The sequence below is a fragment of the Eschrichtius robustus genome, chromosome 10, assembly GCF_028021215.1.
Source record: "Eschrichtius robustus isolate mEscRob2 chromosome 10, mEscRob2.pri, whole genome shotgun sequence".
In the NCBI taxonomy this organism is placed as follows: domain Eukaryota; kingdom Metazoa; phylum Chordata; class Mammalia; order Artiodactyla; family Eschrichtiidae; genus Eschrichtius; species Eschrichtius robustus.
The window spans coordinates 24335773-24359056 of record NC_090833.1 but is presented as its reverse complement, the minus strand read 5'-3'; the positions used below and the strand labels follow the sequence as shown (position 1 = coordinate 24359056).

The 23284-nt window shown below is 40.2% G+C and overlaps 1 protein-coding gene across 1 annotated transcript in view; it reads right to left on the bottom strand.

Moving 5' to 3' along the window:
• Positions 1-13199, bottom strand: part of TMEM245 (transmembrane protein 245) — a 103794-nt gene extending 90595 nt beyond the window's left edge. Inside the window, exons 1-3 of the mRNA XM_068552770.1 lie at positions 12600-13199; positions 3290-3407; positions 1659-1760 (exon numbers count right to left, since the gene is read on the bottom strand). Coding sequence (XP_068408871.1) covers positions 1659-1760; positions 3290-3407; positions 12600-13190 — 811 coding nt within the window. The 5' untranslated portion in view covers positions 13191-13199. The remainder of the gene's footprint in view (positions 1-1658; positions 1761-3289; positions 3408-12599) is intronic.
• Between the last annotated feature and the right edge of the window lie 10085 nt (positions 13200-23284).

Genomic DNA, 23284 nt, shown 5'->3' with positions numbered 1-23284 from the left:
CAAAGGCATAAAAGTCATTAGTTAACATTTTGGTATAATCTGTGGACAGTGGGATTTTTAGTGATTTTTCTTTTCTTCTTTTTGTTTCTCTCTATTTTCTAACTTAACTGTAACACACTGGTATTTGAGAACTTTTTTTTCCTCTAAAAAATCTGCTGCAATTAGTAACTTGCTCTTGTAGTTTATGTATAACTATCAGAAAGAAGCAAGGGACAAATGTCAATTACTGTGGAAACTGTGTGCTGTTCAGACCTACCTCTCCGCTCACAGCCATTCCCACATGGCTGGCTAACTAGAAGTCTAATCTGATGATCTCAGAATGGTGACTATATCTGCCCCTGCACCCCAGCCTGCCACAACCCCCGTACAACTCATTAGAAACCTGTATCTTTAACAAAGCGCTCTGGATAAAGGCCACGTGCAACCAGGGTACCTCAAAAACAGTCTTTAAAAAAAAGATTATTTTAAAAGGTTAAAATAATCTTTTAGGGCTTCCCTGGTGGCGCAGTGGTTGAGAATCTGCCTGCCAATGCAGGGGACACGGGTTCGAGCCCTGGTCTGGGAAGATCCCACATGCCGCGGAGCAACTGGGCCCGTGAGCCACAACTACTGAGTCTGCGCGTCTGGAGCCTGTGCTCCGCAACAAGAGAGGCCGCGATAGTGAGAGGCCCGCGCACCGCGATGAAGGGTGGCCCCCGCTTGCCGCAACTAGAGAAAGCCCTCGCACAGAAACGAAGACCCTAACACAGCCATAAATAAAATAAAATAAATTAATTAAAAATAATAATAATAATAATAATCTTTTAAAGAAGAATCTTTAAAATAACCTTTAAAAATAATCTTTTAAAGAAAACTAATCTTTATTCAACATTGTAGTGGAAGTTTCAGCCGAGCAATCAGGCAAGATAAGAAATAAAAGGCATCCAGATTAGAAAGGAAGAAGTAAAACTATCTCCATTTGCAGAGACATGATCTTATATATGCAAAATCCTAAAGAAGCCACAGAAACTATTAAAGCTATTAAACAAATTCAGCAAAGTTGCAGGATACAAGATCTACAGGGGTAAATATTCATGACTTTGGATTTGGCAATGGTTTGTTAGGTGGGACACAACACGTGGAAATTAAACAAAATACTTCTGATTAACCAATGTATCAAAGAAGAAATCAAAAGAGAAATCAAACAGCATCTGATCCAAAGAAAATGGAAACACAACATATCAAAACCTATGGGATGCAAAAGCACTTCTAAGAGGGCAGTTTATAGCAATAAATACTTTCATTAAGAAAAAAGAAAGATCTCAAATAAATAACCTAACTTTATGTAGCTGCTTAATGGGCACAGCGCTTTCCTTTAGGGTGATGAAGATGTCTTGGAACTAGATGGAAGTAATGGTTGCACAACACGGTGAATGTACTAAATGCCACTTTAAAATGGTTAATGATTAATTTTATGTTACATGAATTAAACCTCAATTAAAAATGCAAAAAAAGGGGGGTGGAAATGGTCTAACCATCTAAAATATTTTAAAGCAATTTATTTTCTGTTCAGAAAATACCACCAATTTAAAGCAGTTTATCATAGTATGTTTTTTAAATAAAGCTATTCTCCCAAATACTTCTTAAGAGTAATATTAATAGAATGCCATATTTCTTACCAGAAGACTCTTTTCCATTCTGTTTTTCATAGAGGGTGCCCACAGACATCAGGAAAACAATAACCAGGAATACTGGAATTCTCCATGAGCCAGCCAAGGATGCTGCAAATTATTAAGAATTAACATTTTTAGTGAAATAAAAATCTAGCACTTGTCTTTAAAAGACTCAGTTTAGTAGACTGACAGAACAATTTGGCAAATATGTTAATAACAAAATTGTTTCACAGGGAAAAAAATTTTTAAAAGGCAACTGAAACCTCAATTCAGGGCTCCTCTCAGGAAGTCCAGCCCTGCTCTCAGAGGCCCTGGTCTAAAGGATTGCGTATGTGCCAGCTTACCTTTAACAGGCTTGTATCACCTGGAGAATCAAGTCCATTCTAAAGCACATCCAGTGTTTAAGACCATCAAACCCCCTGTTTAACCCCCAAATGACCTGCATCAGGCATAGAACTTTAAGTCCTGGTGCCTGACTTGATTTCCTGGAAATCCCACTGGGTGTGAACTCTACCTCTCAAGAAAGGGTGGGATGGCCCACAAGAGCACAGCAAAAAGCTTTAATGTATCCTCAGTGTACAGAGCAAAAATGCTAACAAGTGGCCAAGGATCAAAAGCCTTTGCATTTCCCTGAGTTGGTCTACAGCCTTACGAACATACCTGCCTGACTCCCTCCTCTACCTTCCCCAAATTTGAAATGAGTCCCATCAGACATTAGGGGATCTTGTTCAGAAACTCCTTTAGCATTCCAAGTCAGCAGAGCTAAAGAGTAATGCTCTGTTCCATATCAGACTCTAAGCAAAGACATACTTTCAACCAACTCTGGTTTTTATTTTATTTTTAACAATAAGTAGCTCTAAAAACTACTACTAATAGGCTACCTACTGCTCTAGGTCACTGAATTTTGTTTTTAAATTAGAACTTGATGTTTCCATATAGTTAAGACTTGGAGGTAAATGAGTCCCTGAAAAATCACTCTGCAACATCCTGGCAGCCACTCAGCTAACAGCGAAGAGTCTCAAATAATGGGGAACTCATTACTCTGAGCAGCTCTGACACTGATCATCCTTATGTTGAACAGAGACTTGTCTCTCTGAAGCTGCTCGTTGCTCTGACATCTCTCCCAAATGGCTACAGAGATCTGTTTAAACCACTCTTTCACAATCCTTCAAAAACCTGAAACGGGCTTCCATATTTGGTATCTTCCTCACCTCTACCACCTCCCCACCCCTGCAGCCCCAGTGCCCTTCTCTTATGGAGAGTAAACATATCTGGTTCCCTTAACAGTTTCTCTCACATGATTTTGAGCACCTCTTATCATCCTTGACTGCTTAGCTATATCCTCCCTAAGTAAGACACTCAGAAACAGCCATGATAGTCCAAGTGTGCTCTACTTTTTAAGATATATTTATTTTTAAAAGACCTTTTTGAAAATGAACATTCCATATAATTAAAAGTAGACATTTTAAAGTACAATATTTTCATTCAAGATTAATGAAAGATTAAGGCAGAATATTTTGAAGGATTATTTTAAAGAATTTTAAATGCAACACATAAAACTTCAAAAAATTCACTTTGATTCACACGGTCAGCCTCCGCTGACCTTAAGCTAGACTTTCTTAGAAAAAGGGACCCACCTAAATGAAAAAGCAATATAATCCAGACAGGAATTGAAACTGCTCTCAAGTAGCGTTCAGTGCTTGCATTCCACTTGAATGAAACAGTCAACACGTAGCCAACTACCAAGGTCCAGATCTTAAATAAATGAAATATAGACACAGTTGTAAAATATATACACATGCAATAAACATACAATTATACAAAACTCGCAAGCATCTACATAGCATGAGAGCTGTGGATACAACACAGATGACGGTTGGTGGTGCTAAAAGGAGTGTGCATAGGTTTTCCTCCTCTGCTTAGATAAATCAAGTTTGGAAATAAACAGGTTTGAAATCCCATGCAGTGATATTATTTAAATATCTTCAACAAAAAATACATAAATATAATTTAAGATATGTTAAAGTTCAAAAACTATTATATGCATAAAGATACTTACGATAAAATATTCAATTTTTAAGCCATGGATTTAAATTAAGCTCTTCACCTTGTGAAATTCTTAAAGTTTTCTCTGTAGATTAATATTTACAAAAGAAAAGAAAAAACAAGAGCAAATTCCCTGGTGGTACAGTGGTTAGGACTCCGTGCTTCCACTGCCAGGGGCCCAGGTTCCATCCCTGGTCGGGGAACTAAGATCCCGCAAGCCGGTGTTACTATGAAAAGAATTTTTTAAAAGCTAAAAAGAAGGCAGCCAGCCGAAGTGTGACCCTGCTGAAATAATCTCGGTAACAGATGGTTAGAACCTAGCCCAGAGTTATACTCAGTTGAAGAAGTGTAGCTGAAAAAAATATTACCAGAGGAAGAAACAGCGAGACTTGAGAACAGAAGAACCAGCCAGGGTCCCCCTCCTCAGTTTTCCCTACAGTAAAACTAAATGACTCTAGTAATCACAAAGCATCCTACACAGAAACTCTCTAATAACCTCATATTTTAATAGAACATACACAAAAGGTGGAAAGAATACATAACCCAGAACAAATGTGAGCACCAAGAATTTATTAAAACAACCTGAACCTTGAAAAAAATAGGCAAATTAAAACAAAAAAAGGACTTTATGCTGTAATTCAGAGAATGAAGAAAAGGGAACTGATATGGTTACTACAAAAGCCAGAAAAAAACTACCTCCTACTTTATTTTGATCATATCTTCAAAATACTCTTCGGGTCTTAAAAATGTTTATAGCTTCAGACCTGAGAATTCAGCTTTGGGACCTTACTAAATAATGATAAATTCTGAAAAAGGGTTAAAAATAAAGAAGCTCATCATAGACTAATTTAGAACACTGAAAAGTCGATAACCTAAAAGTTCAATAACTGGGAAGTGGTTAACTCTGGATGAGTCACTCAGTAAAATGTTATGCAATCATTAAAACAGGCTTTTTTAAACAAAGACTATATAACTTAAAATATTCCTAAGATATTATTAAGGAAAAAGCAAAATTAAAAAAACACATGTGACATGAGTATATCTACTGTATGGTGGAGGAGGGGGAGGAAATGTACTAAAAAGTTGTATTTAGGTGATAAGATTTTGTTTTTCCCTTTTCCTTTTCTCTATATTTTCCAAATTGCCTTTAATGAGCACTAGTTCTTTTATAATGAAAAGGATATTCAAATATTTTTCTTCAAGCAACTAATAAGATGAAATATTAAAGAGATCTTAAGCCCCAGATATATGAGCACATGGGAAGTGAGACTACAGCTGCTTCGAAAAAGTTCAAGCTTGTAGGACCACACAAATTTAACCCTGGGAATTTAGAGAATTTGAGATTATGACTGTAGGGCTCAGAACAAAATCTGAGTGTAATAACAGTACACTTATGTAACACTCTGCCTTGTTCTAATACTTTAAATACACGAACTCATTTAATCCTCATAACCCCAGGAAAAAAGTACCATTATCACTCCCATTTTAGAGATGAAAGAAACTGATACTTAAGAGAAGTGACTTGCACAAGGTCACACAGCTAAAAAGTGACAGAGTCGGGAAAGATGGGTTCAAGGCCTTTGGGGCAGCAGACTTAGCCTTGGACAGGCAGCGAGACGGGAGGAAAATCCAGGTAGAGAGACAGCCAAGGCGAAAAAGCTTTGAAAGGATACCACCCAATCAGTATCTTAAAGATGGAAGAGAAATCATCCAGAAGTCTCTCTCTAGAACCCTGTCCTCCTGCCTCCAGGGGACATGGGTTCAATCCCTGGTCGGGGAACTAAGATCCCACATGCTGCAGGGCAACTAAGCCCGCGTACCTCAACTAGAGAGAGAAAACCCGCACGCCACAACTAGAGAAAAGCCCGTGCACCACAACGAAAGATCCCGCATGCCAAAACGAAGATCCCGCGTGCTGCAACTAATACCCGATGCAACCAAAAAATAAAACATAAATAAATAAATAAATAAATTACTATTTTTTTAAAAAGCAAAAAAAAAGAAGTGACAGAGTCAGGATTTAGAACCCAGGAACCTGGCTCCAGAATCTGCTTTCTTAACAATAAGGAGAATAAAGGGTAGTGCCAGAAAAACAAAGAGGAAAAGCTGCTCCAGTATTCACAAGGGAAAATAAAAACAGTTGATTTTGATGACTACAAATTGCTGAAATTAAAAAAAAAATTGATCCTCAGCAAGTGGATGGTCTTCAGCAGTATGCTACACAGGGGGTAATCAGCCCTGCCTTATTAAACATGTAGTCAGTAATTTAGATGAAAGAATAGAAGGCATATTAGCCGAACTTGTAGATTACACAAAAATTGGGAATAGTCAATATAAATGATTCAAAAAGATATCCTGAAATTAGAACAATGGGCTAATCAAATAAGATTAAATTTAATAGAGAGAAATGCAAAGTTCTGCTTTTAGGTTCAAAACTCATCTATACGAGTAAAGAATGGGAAGAGGATAGCTGGTCAGAAACGTAACTGGTATGAATGCCTATTAATAAAAGTACAATACATCAGGCAAAGTGATTGTTTCAGTGACTTACACTATCAAACCACATCGGCAGTAAAATTCAGACTGGGAAAGGAAATGGAAATCACAACATAGGAGACTGAGATACAGCTGGGGGAAAAAACTGTTCAGCTTAGAAAAGGGAAGGAAGTAAGATTTGATAGCTATCTCCAAATAGCTGGGGAAATGTCATCTGAGAGAGGCAACAGACTTAATTTTCTGTGGTTCTGAGGGCAGAAATAATAGGTGGAAATTAGGAAGCAACATATTTCAGCTTTATATAATAAATTTTTCTAATAAACTGTAGACGTCTAAAAAGGGAATGAGCTACCATCGCTAGAAGTCTGAGCAAAAGCTGACTGGAAGTCAGGGATGACAAAGTAGGAGAGTGTGCCCTCAGTGAGAAGCTGAACTAGAGGATCACAGAAGGATATTCTTTCAGATTTTAAGCCTATGATACTTTTCAACCAACCTCCAAGAAGTTTCTGTTTCTTATCTGTATTCATAAGGAATGAGTATCACTTGCAAAGAGAGGAAAAAAATGAGAGACTGCATACTTCAGATTTTTTTAAAGAAACTCATGGTCTAAAGAGAGGTATGTGTTTTCACCCAGTAAACCTGAAACTCACAGGTAACCTCATTTCAGTTTAAAATAACAACTAATTAAGTATACTCCCCAATTCCACTTCTACAAATTTGGTTTACAGAAGAACTACACACTGTGCAGATATAAAAATATTCACTGTGGCAGTTTAAAATATTAAACAAACAAATTAAATATAACAAATTAAATGTCATTTTATAGGAGACTGTTTAAATTATGGTATCTCCAAAAATGAAATAATTATTCAGACTTTCAAAAGTGTGATAAATAACTTTATTCAATGACACACTGTAAATTTATGCATATGCAAATTTATAATGGTGAAAATATACTCACCAAAATGTTAAAAAATATTGTCCCTGAATGGTTGGATTTCAGGGGGTAAGTTGCATCTTTACACTTTTCTTCAAGTATTGAATTTTCTTCTAAGAGTAGTATTATCTTTATAAATAGTAAATGTCTTTTACTTAAAAAAAAAAAAAATCTTTTGACTTTTTTTTCAGTATTTTCAAGAGTTTCCTCAGAAAAAATTCACAGAATATTATTAGTTGAAAAAGTATGGCCATTTATAAAAACACTTTAAAGTTTCTATTAAACCATTATGATTTTACAGTTACCAATGTTTAAAAATGTTTATCAGATACTAATACAAATTCAGTGCTAAAATAATTTGGTAGGAACACTTTCTAAAAGGCATCCAGAAAAAAAAAACTTTAGACTACGCTACTATTAAAAAGAAAGAAGTATATCTGAAAGTACTATCAAGGAAAGATATCTACAATACAATGATAATGAAAGAGCAATGATAAAAGAAAGAGAATTTCATATATATATATATATATATATATATATATATAAAACTTTTGTTTTAAAAAACAAAACCCCTATACTTTATACTTTCACATAGGTGTAGAAATAAACTTAGAAGGCTATTCACCAAACAGTTAACAACAGTAACATCTATACAGTGGGAAGAGAAAAGAGACAATTCACTTTTACCATATAAACTTACATGCTGCTTAAAATTTTTTATATATATAACAAGCATGTTTTACTTGAGTCAATATTTTAAATCGTTAAATATTCTTTAACTTACTGAAAATAAGGATTTGTACATTCAAATTTCATACATAATTTCCAGTATGGATTCCTATAAGTGTGCCTTTATGAGAGCTTTTTATTTCTGTCTCTCTCTGAGAGATATGTTTAGCCTCTGAGAAAACCTGTTCAAGTATGAATTTTCTTCCAGGAATAAATCAATGAGCCACAGTTTAAACAGAAGAAGGCATACTTTCCCAAACTATGTTCTTCAGAGCAATGTGTCCTTTTCAAAATATACATTCAATACTCATTTTAAAGCACCAATGTGTGCTGATACTAAAGACTGTCCATAAAAACTGGCAACATTTATTTAGCACTACAAGCAAAGCTAACTAATAAACAATCACATTTTCCTTTAATTTGACTTATTAACCACATATACTTTTCTGATTAAATAAGATATTAAATGCATAAAACATAAGTAGACTTTGCCCTGTAGACTGTGTCTTTGTTTTATTTATGGTCATCTGGGTATTAACTGGAAAAGCAACTTGGCTTGCTTCTATTGCATGATTTTGCAGAACAGTTTCCTAAGTCTTTTACAGAGAGAATAAAACTACTGATTTCTTCCCAACTTATGGAGCCACAGCCCTAATCAGCTACTGCTTCAGGTACTTCATTCTCCTTTAAAACTTCATTCTCCTTTATTCTAATTTGAAAACTTTGTTCTCTTCATGGTGTGGCAACTTAAGAGTCAAGACTCTTTTATAATCAAAGTCTTTAACTGAGAAAGAACCTAAGTACCGGAAACTTTCCTCCTTACTGTTGCCAGGCAAGTAAAACACACCAGGAGTAGGCCTGGCCGGCTGGCTAATGTGCATTTCCCAAGAGCCTTGCTGGCAGTACTACCAAACTCTGGGGATCTGTAAAACTGAATATCCAGGAACCTTAGAAATCATCCAAGCTAATCCCACACTTCACACAACTAGAGGTGAGTAGCCCAGAGACGGGCCCTGGTCTGTCCAAGGTCACAAAGCAAGCTACTAACAGAGCTCAGTTTAGAATTTACACTCTTACTTTTCAGCCACTGTTCCTTCCACTTCATGCTTCTTTATGAAGTAAAATGGAAACAATGTGATCAGAGACCATTTAGAAAACAAATCCATTACTACCACAAAAACTGTAAATGTCTTCAAACGTTCTAACAAGTCTGAACTAAAGGAGAGAGGAAGACCCAAAACACTCCCAGCAAAGAAAAATGGTGGAGCAGGAAGGCTAGATTTTCAGATTTATCTTGACAGCTCTACACCAAGGAAAGATGCCAAGGGCCCTAAGGACTGAGTTATATGTGAGTTTGGTGCAACAGATGATTTTTTTTAAGTGTTTAGAAATCACTAAGTCAGTACAATATTCTAATATATTTGAAACTGTTTTAAAAAATTGCTCACATCATGGATGGTTACTCTTTCACTTGCAAGCAGGATGGAGAATTAGCAGAAAAGAGCTAGGAGACTGAAGGAACCCCAAAGTGAGGTGAATAGGAACTGAACTGGAAGGATAAACTGGTAACAAAGGAAAACACAAGTATTAAAGACATTACAAAGGAAAACGGGATAGGATTTGGAAATAACAGATACAAGGATAAGAAAGATGACTAAAGTTTCTAGATGACTAGCATCTAGGGGCCTTTGGGGGAATATGTGTGGTTAGTCCAATCCTGATATTCTTCTATTTTTTTCCTGAAAATTAAAATCAATTTATACTCTAAATAAATAAATAAATAAATAAACACAATGTACTGGGGGAAAGTTTTTAAAAATCTTTGTTGAAGGTTTTGATGACAAAGGGCCTTCAACTGCTGATAGGTCTGTTGAGTATCATTCTCTGACAGAATGAACAGATCAATCTCTAAATCTCACCTGTGAAATTCCTCCCTCCTACTTCACATGACTGTTTTGAGAATGAAATAACGCACATGAAAGCGCCTACCAGTACATGGTAGATGCTCAAAAGCTGGATCTTAAATGCATGAATTGTCAGCTCTCCAAAATGTAGATTTCCTTAAATTCACTTTTCTCTCTACCTCCCCCAGCCATACCTCTCAGCAGCAGCACACTCCAATTTACAGGTTGTTTAGAAAGCATAAAGACTCTTTTTCTATGACAGGCAGCCCTTCTTGGGCTCACAAAACCAAACCAGCTGTGAACTATGATAGTAAAGTTATAGAGAGGGCGCCCTGCCCGGTCACATGACCTTTCACTTCTTGCCAGGCCTTAATCAGCGCTCCTGACTGAGAAGTGAGCACTCCCTGTCTCCGCTTCCCAGGTACACTTTTAGCTCACCTCCATCCAACCACCCGCTCCTAAGAACTGCTTCAAGAAAACACACAGCCACAAGTTTCTCTCCAACTCAGATCAACCTCAATTTATGCTCCCTACTCACTTCTAATTAACTCATACTGTGTCTTTTATAATGGGGTTTTTTACCCCTTCCTCCCTTGCCCCCATCGCTTTAGGCAAACAGCTGAGTTTCAAGCCTTTTCAAAATTATTAATTGGCTTGACCTTCCTTCCCCTCTTCTAACCTAATCAATCTTGGCCCTTACTTCTGCTCATCCACAACCCATTCAAGGGTATGTAAATAAAATACATGGAAGGGGGGTTTATCTTCAGTAAAAAGATATTCATAGCTCTATACACTGAGCTGCAGGCACTTTTTCACAATTATTCAATTCCTCATCTCTTTCCACTATCTGAGAGTGACTGGCAGAAATGCCCCAGTTTCTGCTAATCATGGCAATTTACCCATGTATTCAATTCTTACTTTACTATGAAAATACAGTGTTCATATATGCTAGGGCTTTCTTTCCTAATTTCCTACAGTTTGGTGGATATGCTACTTGGTCTTGCCTACGGTAATTACAGTAAACTGCATTATCAACAGTCAAAAATGTTAGCAGAATCTAGAAATATGTCTGAATTTGACAAGATTGAATCTCTTGAGGACAGGAATCAAGTTATAGTAATCTTTATATTTCTTAACAGCATACAGTACTCTGCCTTCTATGTAAGAGGCATTCAGTCCACTTAACTGAACTGTGAAACAACAGGTAAAGGAGAAATAACATGGAACTGGGACTCCATAAAGTGAACCCTGGGTTTGTTCAAAGTCTGAGCGACTTTGGGGACCATCACATTCTCCGGATCTCAGAAACCTCTCCTGAAGAGTGTCAGGCAAGCAGGCAATAAAGAGTAGGATCACTTCCACCTGACAATCTGTCAAGCCTCAGGAGGTGAAAGAGGGTGCTTCCACATCCCTCCCTCCCACCACAACTGAAATAACCAGGCCTCTTGGAGGCCAAGGATTCTGTCTGATAACTCAGCAGTTACACACACAAGCAGCATCCCAAAATTATGGATGAGGTGCTCCCCCATACCTTGCAATACCCTGCTGGCCCATAATTGGTGGGTAATGAACATTTATCTGTGTGTCTGTCATCTCCATAAGAATATGCTCACATATGTACCTTGAACACAGAGCCTGCACCTTACTCCGTTTAAAGCCCTCACAAAGCCCAGTACCTAACAACATACTCAATCAACTTTTAACTTGAACTGAGAGGTTGTATGGATAGAGCAAGAGCAGACAGGAGTTCTGGAATCAATCACCAACTCTACCAATAACCTCAGGCAAGTCAAAACCTTGCTTGACAGATAAAGGGAATTATTTTGCAACTTGATATCAAGGTGCATTGAACACTGACAAAAGTGAATAAATTTATTTTTAAATGGTACTGCTTATTGATGAAATAGCATTCTTATGCATTAAACATCCACTTGTTTTAAACAGTCCCCAGTGAAATATGTGGATCATTAACTGGTCTACAATCTGGTCTGAGTTAGGAAACGTGTCACTAGATTGTCCTTGAAATCCCTTCCAACTCTAAAGCTTCGTGATTTTCCAAGAATAAGCTCAGGATGATCCAAGAACCACAAATATACCTTTCCTTCACCCAGTCTGCCTAAGTAATCCAGGCGGGAAGAGAATGTTGCACAGCAGTCGCTGCACAACGTAAGTAGTTCCCCAGAATAGACTGTGGCGAGTAAGAGGCCCACGAGGCTCAGCACCCAGGTAGGTGCCTGGCACAAAGTACACTGAAATCACCTGAACTGAGAGGCAGCTCTGAACTATTAAGAAAGATTTGTTCTAGGACTTGAGAAACTTGCGTCAACCAGTGCCCTCTCTGTGCCCAACTAGCCCTAGGCTGGTAAGAAGTCACCTCTCCTATCTGTAGGATGACCGGTTGAACTAGGATCTCTAAGGTCCCTTCCAGGAAAGTCCCACGTGAGCAGAACTAAGATGCTGGAGCACCCACTCTCCCTGACCAGGAGTAAATTCATGTCCACCTGCCGATGCACTGAAGCCCCTACCTGCAAAGGGGGAAAGCGATTCCTCACAGGGCACACGCCCCGCTAAGTGGTTCCGTTAGGATGGGGGCGGGGAACGGGGAGACCTTCAAACCACACCCGCCCTCACTTTGGAAGGAAGTGCGCCAAGTTCCTAGGGTGCACGGGAAGGAAGGCTGAGACGGACACCGCCTGCAGCGCAGGTCTGGACCTCTGGCCGCCCCTGCATCGTGCGGAGGGGTTGGCAGGATCGCACCCCAGCGAGCTGCGAGTGTGGTCAGGGGTACTGCGCGCTCGCCGGGACCGCCCAGGGCCCGGACCGAGGCTCACTCACCCACAGGCTGCTGAAGTAGTCCAGCCCGCGGCAGATGAGCGCGCCGGCGTGCGCCAGCAGCACCTGCACGCCCAGGTAGCTGCCCAGGCTGTAGAGGCCGTAGAGGAGCGGGCCGCCGGCGCCGAGCAGCAGCAGCAGGCGGCGGCGGCGCAGCGCCTGCTCGCCCAGGGCCTCCACGCCGTAGTCTGCGAAGCAGATCGGCAGCAGCAGCGCGGCCAGCACGATGGGCGTGTGCGCGCGGTGCAGGCGCTGTAGCCAGTGGCGGCCCAGCCGCGTCAGCGAGCTCTTGAAGGGGTGCAGGAAGGTGCCGCACAGCACGGCCCACAGCAGCGGCCGCAGAAAGGCCTCCAGGATAAAGTAGACGAGCACAGCGGCGCCGCAGCACAGGCACACGAACAGCACGGCCCCGGTGTTGTAGAAGGCCTGCTTGATGGGCTTGTCGAAGCGCAGCGCCAGCGCCGCCGTCCGCGGTGTCTCCCCGCAGCCGCTGCCGCCGCCGCCGCCCGGTCCGACCGCACGCTGAACCCGCGGCGCCCGGCCCGGGGAGCCCCGCGGACTGGCCGGCTCTTCAGGGGAACCGTCGTCGGCCATGGTACCCCTGACGCCGCCGCCGCTGCCGAGAGGCGGTACTGGGAAGCCTGGCGAGAGGCACGGACGAGAGGCAGGGCGGGCGGCCCGCGGCATTGTGGAAGTCGTAGTTCCTAGCTGGCCATTGAACGCTTACAGGATCTTTGGGGAACTACAACTCCCAGAGAGCGTAGAGAGCGCTCCTTCGCCCTCGGGCTCCCTTCGTTCATTGGTCCCTGAGGAATTCAGGTAACAGGTTTCTGGGCTCAGGATCTTAAAAGAGGCAAAAATCAAACAAACAAACAAGCCAACTCCCCCCTTCCCATCAATTAAAGTGTTATAATAGTCACAAACTGGGGGGAAAAATGTCGGATAATCTTTCCGAAAAACACCCTGAACTGTCGTTAAAACAACCCAAAACAAAACAAACGAAAAAAGCAACTCGCCTCACTCACTGGTTAATGTCAATTTGGGGAGAGGCGGAATCCCCAAAGAGGCACGACGTTAACAGATTGAAAACCCAGGCTGCACATTAGAATCCGTGGGGGGGGGGGGTACTTATGCAAGACCGATCACCAGATTCTATTTTATTGATTTATTTAATAAACACTTAAAGTGTGTGCTCTGGTGTGCTTGGCAGGATTTTAAATAGCGATTACCATATGATATGGCAGACCCTGTTATAAATGTCTCATCCCCATTAACTCATTTGATCCTTAGAACAACCCTACAAGGAAGGCGGTGTTATTATCCCCACTTTACAAAGAGGAAAACTGAGGCACAGAGAAGTTAAGTACCTTGCCAAGGTACACAGCTAGTAAGTGGCAGAGGCAGAATTCAAACTCAGAATCTGGCTCCTAAGTCTATTCTTATGTACTATGTTAATTAATTGGTCTGACAAGGGATCCTTTTAGCATATTTTTTAAAGCTCTTCAGAAGACTCATGCGCAGCTACTGTTAACGACCATGTATATGTCAGTGCTGGAGCAGTCTAAACTCCTGAAAGAGCACTAGGTCAGAGTCTCAAACTGCCACTGTTCCTTTTTGAGATCTGAGGTCAGGTCAGTTAAGCCCCCAACCCTAATTTCCTCTCTGTCACATGGGAGTGATAATAGAAACTCTTGTGCCAGAAGAGAAAAAGGAAGCTCTGGGGCAATACACAGTACTTCTGTTTTCCTGTTGGAAAGGTCCTGGGATCCAAGCCTACTATTTGTAAAACACCTCGAACAGAATTTTTATTTAGAAGAAGAAGAGGGAGAGGGAGGGGAAGAAGGGGAAGAAGAGGAAGAGGAAGAAGAGGAGGAAGGGGAGAAGAGGAGGATGAGGAGAAAGGGGAGGAAGAGAAGAGGAAGAAGAAGAAAGAAGGGAGGGAGGGAGGGAGGGAGGGAGGAAGGAAGAAAAGAAGGAAGCCTTTATTGAGTACTCAATAGGAGAGTGCTTTGAAACTCTGCAAGTTATCCCTCTTCTGTTTTCAAAATTTTTTCAAGTAAAAGAAAAAGTAATGCCTTAACATCTCATTTTTGGGTCTCGGGTCACAGTCCTTGTTTTTCAAGTGGTCTTTGGACTTTAACTCTGTAAATATTTTGCATCAGTTGTCCTACATTTTGCTTTGCTTCTTAACTACTTTATCTAGGGCTGCTGAGATCATGATTACAAATTATAGTCACATTTGCTTTCAGTAACCATTTTACACTGAATTAAGCTCCCATTTATATAACAACAATGCCTCAGTCTCCCTCCCAAAAAGTCTTCAGTAATTTCGAGGGAGTCCCAGTGGGGATGCCTCACATATATACCTGGAGACATAAGTTAACCACCAACCCCCCTATGTCCACCCTCTGCCCACACAGCTCCCTGAGCTCAGTACCCATCACAAGATTGCCAGAGCCTGTGCCATTATTCCCAGATCCTGGATACTCCCAAACTCCTAATCCTCAGGGTGCCAAAGCAAAGCTGGGTTCCACTCAGAGATGGGGAAGAAATCCTCCCTGACTTGAGGGCTCTGTGCTCTTTTGTCACCCAAGCTCTAAACCAGGTCTCTTGTGCTCAGTGTATCATAATTCCTCTCATGAAGAGTTCCTTCCACATCCAACCTTCAGTCCTCTAACTACAGGGGTTCAAAACCCATCCAAAGGGTCAGTGAGGGAACAAAGACCAAACCAACCCCTCTGTCCTTCTCCAACCAAAGATTTGACTCTCTTCCTCTAGTTACAAACCAAAAGATCCCATGTAACAAAACAAAAGCATCTATCAATAGATGCAAACAGAAACTGACATACATATGTATTGGATAGGAGGGGACCAGGGTAATGTTGCCTAAATTGTGTTTGGGGTCCCAGATCAGCAAATCAAAAATACCCTGTCATGGTGCTCTGCTTCCAAGTCTCAGTGAAAGGCAAAACTGCAGAGCATTTCAAAACTGTTCTAATGGCCAAAGCAATAGAACTGCTAGGTCTCTGACAGAATTTCTATTCAAGAATGGAACTAAGAGAAATGAAGGCTGAAGCACCAGAAACTCACTAGACTTACATTTATATGGCCTAACGCAAGGCTGGGTTCCTATAGGATTTTGCTCACCCCTCTATGATTGTACTTACTACACTACAGTCAAAGTCAGAGATTCTCATGGGTTTGCTTCATTTCTGTGTCCCCAGCACCTGACACAGCATGGGCCATTCATAGTACAAGTTCAGTGTTTGCTGAGCAAGTGAACGGATGATTTGCTATCCTTTCAAAAAAGTTTGTTTGTGCTTCCTATGAGAAATAGTGTTGAAACACTGGGGATGTTTCTGCTATGTATTCCTATGGTTGAGAGCAGAGAAAAAAATACTGGGATGTAGGACCTACAAACTAAATTTGAGAGAAGTACACACAGTCTACTCAAATCTCTACCTCATAGGACATATGCTTTTAGGCATCCCCTCCAAAATGCAAGGCTACTTGGGTTTTCTTCTTTGGTCCCACACAGCAACTCACTCCAACGACCTCAGAGAAGAGCTGCCTCCATGGGCATCCAGGATACAGTGGAGGTGAAATAGATCCAGAGGAGTGAATCAAGCTGACCCTGGGACCACACTGCCTTTGGCCTTCCTGTCGCATGAACCAATGAATTTCCAACCATTTAAGCCAGTTTCGGTTCAGTTTTACATTTCTTGCAACAGAAAGATTTCTGGCTGATAAAATGATAACATCTACATCACTGGTTGCTGTGAGGATGAAACAGAAGAGTGTGTCTAAAGCAGCAGCACAATACCTGGGACATGGTAAAAATCTGATAGTGGCTCTCAGGGTAACTCTTCATTTTGTCCTAGAGAAGCCAAGAGGCATCTCTTAAACATCAGTCAATGTCCACAGACTCCCAAGGTATCAAGATAACAGCCCCAGAGGTAAAACAAACACAGGTGGGGAGAGGATTCTCCAGGGCATTGTGTTTATCTTAGAGTGTTTACTTTAAACAAAGTCCAGTACTTACAGTGAATTGTGTACATCACATATAAAGCGGTATGTACAGTGCAGGAGGAGAAGCCATGTGAAAATGTAATCAAACAACACACATTCAGATTCCAAATATGAGTTACCACTCTCTTTTACTAAGCCCATAGAAGACATTGCTAATCAACCACTCAACTCTTTCTCACTGAGCCTAGACACAGCCTCAAAATCCTTCTCAGCGAAACATTCTAGGGAACCACTACCAACTCCACAAAGTAAGCACACAAGATGAAACGTTATTTGTCTTTTCTACACTTAATTAACCATCCAGCGTCTGAAACTAGATAAAATTGGCAGACTAAGAACATAAATAAGTGGTTTAGAAGAAAAGAGTTTGGGAAGCTAAGGTTAGTATGAATGTGAGCAATTACTAAGAGATTTTTTTCTTAAATCTCAATGGCTGAAGAACAAATGATGTAAACAAGTCTGATACCGTCAGGCCCTGCCTGACTCCCTAACTACTCCGACTTCTCTCTCCTATCCCTGCACTAGGACACATGCCCCCCACTTACAGCACGAGTCCCGCCAGTTCAATGAGTGGAGTATCGCCTTTCCTGCCTCCAGGCTCCTGTTCATCCAGTCTAGGTTCCTGTCCTTCTGGTTTGTACCATCCAGCTATAGCTAACCTTCCAAACCATGTCAATAAAGACAATTTTACCAATTCGTAAAAAGGTCAGTGAAGAAATTATCAAATTGATTCAACCAACCCAGTTGACACCCATGCACCCAGGAAAAGACCAGATGAGTAAAAGAAAGTTGGGCAGTTCTTTTGGGGAAACACACACACACAAAATCCCCCTTTTAAAAAAAGGTCTGCAACCAAAATAGCTCCCCCTTTCTCTTCTAGGGTGGGAGGAAGTTTGGTAGGGGGGAGATTGGCATCTGCAAACTGATTTTGTAATTAACACTTATCACCAAAAGCCAGAACTGCCTGTCCCAAAAGTGGCTGGCCGTAAATGTCCTTTCCTGGTAGCTCCTCATCTTCATAGACGTGATTTGTCTGGAATGCTTTATCTGGAGCTGTTGAAGTGTGACAGTTACGGATCAGGATTTGGGATTCCCAGCCCACCCCTTCCTCGGCTCTACTCCCAACAATATACTCCAACTAAAGCTGAGGCTATGCAGTGTATAAACAACCAGCCTTCTGCTGCAAATCAGAGCAAGACTGAAAACCAGGAGATGGTGGATGCATTTCAAATTAGCCAGACTAATCACTCTCTATTTATAAATAAACTATCTTCATTTGAGAATCAAGTCCTGATGGGTTTGAATCCTAAGCATTACTTGTTTGTACACTCTTGGTACTGCACTGATGTCACTGCAGCCTCAGGCTGGTCCCTTTGTCTGCCCTCTTGCTCCACTCCAATCAATTCTCTACAGTGCAGCCAGCATGATCTTTCTAAAATACAATCTGATCCCTTCAAAGCCTCCTCACTTTGTGGGAAGGTTCCAAACTCTTTACTATGACTTCCAAGGTCCTCTGTGATGGGGCCACGCTCACCCTACCTCACTCTTCCCACTCTCTGCCTCATCCTTTATCCTCTAGCAGTTGGGTGGCCCCCAAAGATATCCAGGTCCTAATCCCTAGAACCTGTGAAGTATGTTACCTTACTTGTACTTTGCAGATATGATGAAGTTAAGGATTTTGATGTGGGGAGATTATCCTGGATTATATGGATGGGGGCTAAATGTAATCACAAGTATCTATATCAGAGGGAGGGAGTGAGATTAGACTACAGAAGAGGAGAGCAATCTGACCTCTCTGACCACAGAGGCAGACATTGGAGTCATGAGGCCATGGGCCAAGAAATTTCCACAGCTACCAGAAGCTGGAAGAGCCAAGGAAGGATTCTCTCCCCAGGAGTTCCCAGAAGAAACCGGCCCTGCCCACACCATGATTGTAGCTCCATGTGATTCAGTTCAGACCTCTGGCCTCCAGAACTGCAAGGGAATACATTTCTGTTGTTTTAAGCCACTAAACTTATGGTAATTTGTTACAGCAGCAATAGGAAACTAACACAAACCCGGTCAAATGACAGTGGTTCCCAAACACATCCTGCTGGCCTTTCTTCTGCGGTTGCTCTCCCCTTTCTTGGAGATGCCTCTCCACATCCTTTGCCTGCTTTACTCCTATTCCTTCTTTAAGACTCAGCCTCAGTACTACCACCTGCTTTCACCTGGTTGCCCCAGGCTGGTTGAGGATCCCTACTCCAGGTTTGCACCACACCTGAGCATTTCCTTACACTGCAGTCACCAAAAAGTATTATCGTGGTATTTAGGTATCTGACTCCCCAAGTAGGCTATGAGCCTCTTAGGGGCAGAAATCAAGAGCTGCTCTTCCTGGAGTCCTCCATGTGTAGTTTCTAGCATATGGACTGGTACATAAGAGTCCTCGATAAGTATTCATTGAATGAATGAATGAATGAATGAACAAGTGGTTAAAGCTTCTTGACCTCCTGGATGCAAGTGACTTTCATGTCCACTCTACTTCAGCAGTCTCTTCTTACTGCTCACCCCCTGGCCCTTGCACCTGGGACTGAGCCCTAAGAAACTTCCAAGTCAAACATCAGCCAGGGTCAGGTCTGACGGCTGGGCTACCCACTGAGAATATTGCAAAATAAATACCACGGCAAACACCTAGGATACCAAAAAATAACAAAATACTTGTTTGGCGGGCGGGGTGAGGATTAGAGCCGATAATGCAGAATGTGGTAATAACTAACTCTTTCTTAACATGACATTCCTTGAATTTCTCAACCTAGTCCCAGTTTCTCAACCAGCTCAGCTACTGCATTCCACAATTTCCATACCACCTTGATGATTCATAAGCCTTTACAACTAAACCAACTGTTCTTAACATATAATATGATTTAGTTACCAGTAAGGCCTATAATTGAAATTCTTAGAGCTAGTTATGCACTATTAGCCAACTAATACACTTTACATGGGATTATAGGCCTCCATTTACTATTTGATAAAGGTACTGAGCTGAAGCTATAAATAAAGATTCCTTTTGCAAATTGTTTCTCTGCAGGGATTTTTACCTGACTACTGCAACATGATTTTCTTCTTTGTCAGAATGACAGGCTGTCATCTTCTCCAAGGTTTACAACTTCAGGGAGACTTTACTGAAGAAAGGATGTAAAACAAACAAACAGAAAACCAGAGATGCACCAGAGTAAATCAATAAAGAATTATAAACTTTAATTACATCAACAGGAAGAATTTCAAACCATGTTGAGAATCTATATTTTAAAATTTAAATCTAGTTAATATATTCTAACTCTAACATAGCCCTCTAAAGATAGAAGTATTTGTGACGGCAGATGGGCAGAACAATCATTTAGGTAGCATCTAGGAATACTGCTACAATTACTTTACATAAATAGAAATCCATGTCTTTATTAGTAAGGTACCACATATCGTAGAGTAAAAATCCACGTAGGACAGGCTTATAAATATCATAAATCTCAAAATCAACCACAATTGAACATTAGGTACACAATTATTATAAAACAAATATAACCCATCAATGTCCATCTAAAGGCATAGTTCTTACAAAATAGTATGTTACAGACAGTCGCAAAAAAGTATATTAATACACCTGGAGCCAGATTGTTCCAGCATATGAGCGCATCTGGGGGAATAAGGCATGTGGAGAAGGTGCATTTACTCTTCCAGGTGGTCAGGACATTCTGTGTGATGAAATGGTAACGGCTTTAGTGATCTGGGTGAATGGCACAACCGCCACGTACCCCGTAACCCTAGAGAATCCATGGCTCTCCCGAAGAATAGAACAGAACAGCTATTTGCCTAATAGCCACTATCCAGGGGAAGACAGAAAACATTAGTTGAATATCAGCATACTTTAAGTGAAAAACCCCAAAGCGCTTGATGGTTCACTTAAATCTTTAGTCACATTTAAAATCACGTTAATAGCCACTATTTTCATGAAAAGGAATTTATATTTATCTATTAAATATGAAAACAACCAGGTACAACTTGAAACTAAATAACTGATTAACTGAACAAGAAATCTAATTAAATATAAAACATGGATAGGTTGCATCTACATGCCATTGACTCAGTTCACACTAGGCTTAGTTTCTTAACTTACGGTATAGAAAAGTCAAACTCAACAATGATACTTTATTTTATATGTTCTTAACAAGTCATAGAATGTTGAATGGAGGAGGCAAGGTTTAATAACGGATCCAGGAACCCTTTCTGCAAACGAAATTACTATAAACTTAAGGGTAGTTTGGCCTGTAATACATACAATGTTATATCTCTTGGGTTTTAAAGTATTTACAAGATCAGAAACAGAAGCAATCCTGACAAAGACCTTCAAATGGCCATGGTATGTGTATATATAGGCATTTATGTATAAACACATACAGACCTCATCATGTATGTACAAATATATACACAAACACACTGAGAATAATCAAACTGTTCACTAAACATAACCAATTCTGTTTAGAGAACAATACAGTTATATACAGCAAAGTATTCACATCTCAGCATTTGACCTATTGCGGTGGTTCTCAAACACGTTTCCATTATGATACACAAGGTGATGCCATAGTCACATGAGTAAAACACTCCCATCCCGTGGATGTAACAGATTTAGATAATACTTAAAAATTGTCTAGAGGAAAATAAACTAGTCTGAACATTGTACAGTTGACCCTTGAACAACGTAAGTTTGAACTGTGCAGGTCCACTTATACATGGATTTTTTTCAATAGTAAATACTACAGTGCTACATGTAGTAAGGTTGGTTGCATCCATGGACCATGTGACCATGGATAGGAGGAACCGTGGACATGGGAACCACATATTATGGAGGGCTTACTATAAATTATAGGTGGATTTCCACTGCCTAGAGGGTCAGCGCCCCTAACCCCATGTGATGTTTAAGGATCAACTGTAATCCACACCATGAAGAGCAACTGCACAGTGAAAGTAGTTCACGATTGGCACAGCTTAGATAAAATAAAACTGCTGCTTACCCAGCTCTGACTTTACTGACACCTCTTTCACATCAACTCTGGAAAATATATTAGAATGCAAATTCTAATGGGAATGCATTATCAAGATAACAATCCATCAACTATAATTTATTTTACAAACAAATTACTAATGTCGATATTTTTATAATTAACCAGTAATACATTATAATACATTACTCGCAGTGCCCTATACAATTGATCATGACACCTGGGCGTGCCTCTTAACTGAGAGCAAGGGTAGGAAAACTACAGTCCACAGGCCAAACCCAACCTGCTGCCTGTTTCTGTATGGTCTGCAAGCTAAGAATGGTTTTTGTATTTAAAAAGTTTTTTTAATCTAAAGAAGAATATTTGTGACACGTAAAAGTTATATAAAATTCAAATTTGTGTCAATTACGTTTTATTGGAACACAGCCATGCTCATTGGTTTACATATCGTCTGCAACAGAGTTGAACAGCTAAGAGACTGCAAAGCCTAAAATATTTATCCATCCAGACCTTTACAGAAAAACTTTGCTGACCCATAGGCTAGAACTAAGAATAATACCTCTTAAGCACACAATCCTGAATATAGACTGTAAATTTAATTACAGAAATAGTAGTAAAAAATATGTGGGATGGAAGTCCATCCCTGAGTTGTCCAAACTTTCCGATTTCCTTGATGACAAAAGCCAACTTAAGATAATTAAATATGGCTCCTGCATTTTGTCTGAAATCATGTTTGCAAATTCATCTTTGAGACTACAGTGGAGCAAGAAAAGGGCATTGGACTCCAAGTTAGAAGACCTGGGTTTTAGGTAAGTCACTTTTAAAAATTAACTAAGACAAATACATTCTAGTCTTGTCCAACCTGTGTATTATTTTTTAAAACTACTAAACACACTAAAACGACGGGTAAAATAAAGAATCAAAATGTTTTTAAGAAGAGAAAAAGCTGATAGAAAGTAAAATGTACCCCTTTCCCCAAATATAACTATAAAAAGTCCTTCTATTCATTGTAAATTGCTAAAGGGGAGAAAAAGCACCTGGCTAATTTGAGTGTGGATAGTGGGTTCCATTTAATAAAAGTTTTAATGAATGTGCATGATGGAAATCACATCACCTCCCTAGGTCTCAGCTGCCCCTCTTTAAAATAAGTGCATTGGATAAAATGGCGTCTAAAGTCCTTGCCAACACTGGTAATTTATGCCAAATGCCTAGCCTCAGTTTCTTCATCTGTAAAATTGGACTAATAATAGAATCTACTGGTAAAATTGGACTAATAATAGAATCTACTGATTCTAATAATAGAATCCTATGGTTGTTGTGAGGATTAAATGTGTTAATCCTTGTAAAGTACTAAGAAAAGCACTAAATACATTTAGCAGACATTATTATTCTACTTAGGCATTTACAAAAACACACTGGTTGGGTTTCTCCCCTGTAACAAGTACTATGTTAGAAAATGGAATACAGAGATAAAATAGAAGTTGATTCTCCTACATTATGTAAGAACGAATAAAATTGGAGTCTACAGAGTTTTAACTTCAGTATGTCTATAAATTGATGATTCTCTGGGATGACGGTTAAATGTTGTTCTGCATCCCTGGTCTGTTGAATTCCCATTTCTGA